The following is a 7,500-nucleotide window of genomic DNA, read 5'->3' as shown; positions in this document are numbered from 1 at the left end:
TGTCAAATTATATGTTAAATTGTAAAGCACTTTGAGCACGTTTATTAGATATAAAAGCTCAATATTTTTTTTGTTTAAAAAAAAAAATGGTATATTTATGATGATTCAGTTTATGATATAAGTACAAAATTATCACCTTGTTAATATTTTTGTTTATATTCATATCACACATGAAATTTCATTTGTTTTGTATTAAAGATAACTACATTTAGCACGAGAATGAAAATAACACTAATCTTTATTGACTTTCATTTTGACTTAACCGTTTTATTCAGGAAACTACCTTGATGCAAATGCAACTTTTGACTTATTGGCAGATAGTAAAGTACAGTATACTAGTACTACAGAAATTTGAATATTCAGATTGCTTAAAAGTTCAAACATTGTTTAATGATAGGTAACAAGGAATATCAGACGCAAAGATTTGTAATAATTGTTTATTTTAACTGAAACTACTCATTCATTCGTTCTTTCATTGATTAATTCATTGATTCAATCGGATCATGCATTATCTCTCTATCCAACCATCCACTTATCCATCTACCTATCCATCCGTCCACCCATTCAATCCTTTATTCGACCATTCATTCGTTCTTTCATTCATTTATTCATTCTTTCATTGATTAATTCATTAATTCCAAATCAGATTACGCATTAATTCATCCAGCCATCCACCTCTCTATCCATCCATCCACTTATCCATCTACCTACCTATCCATCCGTCCATCCACCAATTCAATCATTTATTCGACCATCCATTCGTTTAGGTTTTATCAGGTGGTGACGGCAGTGTCCGTGCTGCGTCGAATTCAGTGAGTTGATAGACACACAGGCCTTATGAATGGAATGTCATTGTTTTTGTTTTTTTTTTGTACCACTTGTCTTTAACCCAGTTTGATCCACGACTTGGACAAATTAATCCTTTAGACTGGACGTTTTGTAGTGGAAAATGGCCTAATCTCTCTTGACTGTGGGTCGTGATGCTCTTTCAATTCCTGTTCTATTTCATTTTAACTCACAAGATTTCTGTTGATTTCATCTATTTATACTGATCTTCTCTTGTGTCCAGTGTGATTTAAAAAAAAAAATTATTATAGCTTTTGGATATTAATGGAAAAAATTATAAGCAACAATATTACATAAACAGAATTGGTTGAAGAAAATGAAAAAAAAAAAAAAAGCAGAACACAAGTAAATTTAAATTGCGCCTCCATCCCTCCTTCCCCTTCTACTACGTATTAATAAGTATTAACAAAGAATAAATGAAGAATGAAAACAATCAAATGAGCAAACAAACAAATACAAAATGAAAACTGAAACAAGTGAAAAAATAAAGCAATTGAAACAAATAGACCAATGTTATTCTAAATACAGTTATTCAAACATACCGTAGAATATGTTAGATATGGTGAACAAAAATCAAACAAAATGTTAGCTTACAAACAGGGAAACAAGCAGCAAAACCAAAATACCCCGCCAACTCCCACTCCTTCCCCTAAAAAAACAACTCATAGCTAATTAAACATCCCTGTATCCTCATTTCGCCCAAAGAAAAATAAATAAATGGAAATGAAAATGAAATAAAAAGTAGACAAGCAAACAAAATAAAGGAAAAATACCCAACCAACAAAACGTTCAAAATGTGAATGGTAACTTCTAACTTGCACTGAAATTAACATCCTTTTCTGAATCTGTTCCTGATGATCTTTTCATTTCATGCTCTCTAATTTTACTCACCTCACTGCTTTCTTAATTAAGATATTGAGCCCCCCCCCCCCCCCCCCCCCCAATTCTCATCTACATGAAGAGGAAACATTAGTTTGAACCTTTCGTTTGCTGGCATTTTGTATAATCAATCATCAAATTGGATAGGTTCATTTTAGTGAAAGGATATATACAAAAACAACAGGAAGTCAATAAACGATTCTCTCAATACGATGGAAAGTCAAATCCAATGTTAACCAATTTCAGAAAGTTATGACTTTGTTTCTTAACTGTAAGGAGAGGATAAAAAGACTTTTGACTTTTTTTCTATTTCTGTATTTTGGTTTCTTTTGATTGAGTCATATTTTCTTATTCTAATTTAATGTTTGTACCATATTTACATTGCTGTCACACACATTATTACTCTGCGCTCTCTTTCTCTTTGAACTCGTATCCATTTTAGTTCTGATGTAAATACAGCCTATATGGAATTCCATATTTTTATTGTTTGGGATATTGATGATTTAATACTCGACAAGGCATTTTTTTTCTCTCTCTCAAATCATAATTGAGTGTAAAAGGATACCAAAAATTGAAATTTAATTTATTAATTCTCAAATTTTGTGTTATATTCAAATGGTAGCTTTATAAATGAGCTACTATTTATTATTTATAAATATGTCCAGTGAAGTGAAAAAGAAGATGAATTGAACGGTAATGTAGATAAACTCCCACTTCATTTGAAAAGAGAAGCAATTCATTATATTTAGTATGGTCGATCAAATTTCACGTTATCAATCAAAATTACAAGTTCCCCTTGTCTTTTCATGTTGGTGGCAGTCTCTTGTTTATCTGGTGGTTTTGCTGTTGTTGTTTTTTTTTGTTTTTCTCTCTCTCTCTCCATTTTTTCACCTGATTATACAACTTACTCATCACTGAATCTGCTCCAAGAAACATCTTCGTGTTGTTTCATATTTCTTGATACAGTTAGGTGCCTTTAATAAAGGAGATTGTTTTTTTCAAGACTTTCTTTCGTTTAATTATCGATGCAGCATGCTTTTATGCACGATTTGTAATTTTATTTCTTATTTCTTTCTTTTCTTTGTTTTGATCATTTGCTTAAATTTTTAGTGAGGGATATGATTTCTTTCCAAAACGCAACCACCTGATTAAAGGGACACAACTGTATATTGTCATTTGAGCATTTTGTACCCATTACCATTTTTCCTACTTTTTTTGATGTCGTTTGTTTGTTGTACCCAGCCTTATGACTCTAGTACAGAAAGGTTCTCGCCACTCCCCACCTACCTCCAATACGGACCTTCCTGAGTCGTCACGCCCTCATTCCCAACTCAGTGCGAGGGCTGGCTCTTTGCCACAGGAGCATCAGCACCGAATGGAATTGCACCAGGAGCTTTTGATCTACAGCTCCTTTGAGTCTGAGCTACCGGAGAACGATGCCAAAATCATTCGAAGGGCTCGGAAACTACTCATGTAATGTAGTTGTAGTTGTAGTAGTAGTAGTTGTAGTGATAGTTGAAATATAGAGTATGTAAAAGAGTGGTTCGGAGAAGGGGGCCATAACTTATTATATATATATTTATATTTATAACTAGATACTCGGTATAAGTCTTTAAAGATTAATTGAAAAGCGTTAGATGGGACCCCTGATAATATAATTGTTTGTCAGACCGGCGTAATTAAAAATCTAAAAATTCTTACTTTTTAGGAGATTGTAGTAGCTACAGTTTAATTTAAGAATCAACAATTTATCCTCAAAAGGATTAAATAACACTTCAAAATCCTGAAAATTATATAGTTTGGCAACAATTTTCATTTTCAATAAGTTTTAATGACTTAGAGATGCTCATGAAGTTGTGAAATTGGAGCTAAAATTTCGTAATTCTATGAATTGTTCATAAATAGTAGTCAGAACTGGATTGTTTTACAATGGTTTGAATTAGGGAAAATACGATTTATATCATTTTGTAATTTAATTTTGTATAATTGAAATTAATACATAAGCAAGATAATTCATTACTTTCAATGATGAAAATTTTGAATAGCCAATTTTTTGTGGGGGAATAACTTTAATGTACAATCAATGATTGTTATGAAAACATGTTCAGATTAGTTTAGTTTTTCTTTCTTTTTCTTTAAATTTTTTTTTCTGATCTCTTTATCTTCTTTCTCGACTCCATCTGAATTTCAGTCTCTCAAATTTTCTTGTTCTGATAAACTTTAGAGAAGCACGCGCCATTTGTAAACTTTAGAGAAGCACGCGCCATTTGCTTTTTTTTTTCTCTTCTTCCTCTCTAAGTGATAGAGGAATGTTAATGATATAGATATGTCAACTCCTGATTATAAAATAACAACAAAAAAAAAGAAAAAAAGATTAATCCACTAATAGACTGTAATAATAATCATGATAAAATAATAATAATAATAATAATAATAATAATAATAATAATAATAATAATAATAATAATAATAATAATAATAATATTAATGATAATAGTAACAATAATAATGTTAACAGTACTTTTGATAATAACCACAGTACTAACAACTCTTTGATATAATATATAAAATCACATTTCTTTCCTTTTTTTTTTTTTTTCATTCACATTATGAGTTATAAAAAAGCTTATCAAAAAGATTGATGTCACTTTAATTATAAGAAAAAAAATATTAAATGTAATTTGTTTTTCTTTTAAAAATAAATTCATATTTTCAAAACACTTTTTCAAAGGTGTCATTAGATTTCTTGATTTTGATGAAGAATTGAACACTGTGTGTTTACATTACTGCATGATAAATTATTGGTGTAGTTTTTCTGTTTGGTTTTGGTTTTAATTTCCTCTAATGTGTTTTTTATTGACTAATATGCATTGTGCATAAGAGTTGAGTTTTGTGACTAATAACGATTTATAAATATTAATGCAATATTATTATTAGATTAATGTACCATAAACCTTTTTTAAAAAATTAAATTTGCTATGTATTTGCATAGCGGCCAACTGTCGTGATAAATTTGTGACTATCAAGATTTGGCAATCGGGAGAAATTTGTATTTTAAAAAAAAATATAAAAAATTGAACTGTTTATATGTATGGAAATGAGAGTTGCATGTTTCAGAATTCTGACCATCAAACTAAAACATGGAATAGAAAAAGCTTTAATTCCAGATTGTACTATACTATTATCCAAAACATACATCCTGCTGTTTTGAGTCATAACGGTATTGGTATATTATGGTGTCCCAGTCGATTTAGCTCTTTGAAAAGTTGGCCGCTGTGTATTTGATTTTTAAAAACGCTATTTGTTATCCTTCAGATAGAAAAGCAAACAGTTTTTTATTTTATTTTCTGCAACTAGAAAAATCATTGAAACAATTATTGGTATTCAATGCATTTCCTTTTAAATTTCCATTTGTTTTCTCTTTTATCTTAAATAGGAAAAACAAATCCTTCAAGCCAAAGCAAAGACCATGTTTGGTACGTAATGTATTTCTTTCTCTATTCTACTTTGACTTGACTGACTTAGATGCCTTTCGCGTCTCGACCGAAAGATCGGGTCGCCTTGGCTGTTTCCAGTATTTCCTGTGTGAGGTGTCTCCAATATTGCCGGTCCTCTGCTAGGGTTCTCAGATTTTCAAGGTCCCCTGCCGTTATGAGACTAATGCTTTGTCCAAGTGTTGTGAGGTTTTTGTTTAGGATCACAGGGAGTGTTGTGATCGGTCTTCCTCTGAAAAGGTTCCCGTGTTTTTGGAAGTATCCCGACATGGCTTGGTTAGCTGGTATGTTTTTGTCCCTGCGTAGTATGTGACCGAAAAGTTGCCATCGTTGTTGTAAAATGTCAAGGGAGATTGGTCTTTCTTTTGTGATCTTATAGAGTGATTCATTTGAGATCTTTTTTGGGTATTTGATGTCCAGTACCCTTCTTAGCTGTGTGCGATGGAAGGCATCCAGATGTTCTTCTTCGGATTTTGTCAACGCCCAAGTGCCGCAGTTATACAGAAGTACCGGTTTTACAAGAGCACGGTACAGTTTCAGTTTGGTTTTTCTCTTTATTTTGTCACCTCTAATCCATACATTGGTGAGTTTACTGAGTGCGGCGTTTGATAGCTGTTTTCTTCTTTGTACATCCTCGGTGTCTCCAATTAGTGAGCCGACTTTCTTTGTTCTTTTCCATTCCTCTTTGTTCCTCGATATTGTTGTAAATTCAGTTTTATTGGCATTGACTTGGAGGTTATATTTCATGAGGGTATTTTGTATGATGTCTATATTTGCTGGTGTTGATCCAATAAAATCGACATCATCTGCATATGCGATTTCTCTAGGGATTGCATTCTCAATTCTACTTTTATTTTATTTTTTTCTCCCAATCATGAAAATTTCAACTCTTTGTATTTCTTTAACGGTATGTGTACGTGTATCTGTAACCAGCCGATTTCCATGAATAGCATTATGCTGAAGTTGTCCGATATTCTCCAAAAAAAACAACCTTTAATTTCACTGACTTTGGTACGTATGCTACTCTAATTGTATTTTTTTCCAATCGTGAAAATTTCAACTCTTTGTATTTCTCTATCTGTATCTGTATGTGTATGTGTTATGTGTCTGTAACTTCAGCCAATTTCCATAACGAGTATAATATGATGAAGGTGTCCGGTATTCTCAGAAAAAACAAACCTTTAATTTCACTGACTTTGGTATGTAAAGTATTTGTTTCTCTATGCTACTCTTATTTTTTTTTTCTCCTTAATCATGAAAATTTCAACTCTTTGTATTTCTGTATCTGTACGTGTATGTATTATGTATCTGTTACTTCAGCTGATTTCCATTGTGAGCATTTTGCTGAAGGTGTCCGGTATTCTCTGAAAAGACAAAGCTTGAATCCCACTGTCTGAGAGACGAAAGAGTAGATTTAAAAGATTCACTAGCGATGCCCGAAGTGAAAGTGTTTGGTCAGTGATTCCAGTCCTGGATTGTATTTGGGAAGAAAGAGTTTCGGATTGCTTCTGTTTGCCATAAGTTATAATCTTACTTGATGTTTGATCGTCATAACTTTGGGTCTCAGAAAAGACTTGATCATTAAACTCATTGTTTCTTTTACTTTTTCTCAGTTCTTTCCCTTGAAAATGTTTTTAAAATGATATCTATGTAATATTGTAATAACGGATTGTCATGTCTCGTCTTATATGTTACGTATTGCTGTTGTCTATGGACTCCTTGTAAAGCGCTTTGAGCATATTAAGTGGATATTACTCAGTGTAAATGCTCTAGTTATTTAATGTCAAATATGTATACATGTGTATATATTATTTAAAATGGTATAAATATAGATAAGATAAATTATTTGAAAATATAGAAACTAAATACAAGTTAGTGGTGTATATATACAATATCTAACGCTTTCTCTTTTGTTCGTGATCTTTTTTCAGCTGTCATAGCATTTTGTCTTTATCACTGTCTGACCACAATAAATTCTACCTGATTTTTACTTAAAATTTTTTTTTCCTGTATTGTTTAATTGTCAATACTGTCTTTGTTATATGCAAATGATGTGTGTGTGTGTTTGTGTGTGTGTGTGTGTGTGTGTGTGTGTGTGTGTGTGTGTGTGTGTATGTGCGCGTATGTGTGCGCGGGATAGTGTGTGTTAGATTAAAACACTTAACAACCAATCCATATTTTCAATTCATAAAATCATCCTACCTAAACTGTTAACCAAGTGACATTAAATCTATCAACGAGACTGACTTTTCTGTCAAACCATCATAATATCTGCCATTAT

The 7,500-nt window shown here is 31.8% G+C and overlaps 1 protein-coding gene across 12 annotated transcripts in view; it reads left to right on the top strand.

Moving 5' to 3' along the window:
• The window catches only part of LOC144964457 (unconventional myosin-IXb-like), a 150,690-nt gene that overhangs the window by 88,469 nt on the left and 54,721 nt on the right, over positions 1-7,500 (top strand). For 7 of the 12 annotated variants that reach the window (XM_078898740.1, XM_078898739.1, XM_078898737.1 and 4 more), the window contains exons 17-18: positions 2,968-3,198; positions 5,162-5,201. In XM_078898740.1, the coding sequence (XP_078754866.1) occupies positions 2,968-3,198; positions 5,162-5,201 (271 nt within the window). The remainder of the gene's footprint in view (positions 1-2,967; positions 3,199-5,161; positions 5,202-7,500) is intronic. The other 5 variants (XM_078898745.1, XM_078898743.1, XM_078898742.1 and 2 more) reach the window with 1 other exon arrangement.

Source organism: Berghia stephanieae, chromosome 2 (assembly GCF_034508935.2).
Source record: "Berghia stephanieae isolate SIO BIC M18660-M18661 chromosome 2, UCSD_Bste_1.3, whole genome shotgun sequence".
Taxonomy (NCBI): Eukaryota; Metazoa; Mollusca; class Gastropoda; order Nudibranchia; family Aeolidiidae; genus Berghia; species Berghia stephanieae.
The sequence above is the reverse complement of the archived record's forward strand: the minus strand, read 5'-3'. Positions and strand labels throughout refer to the sequence as shown.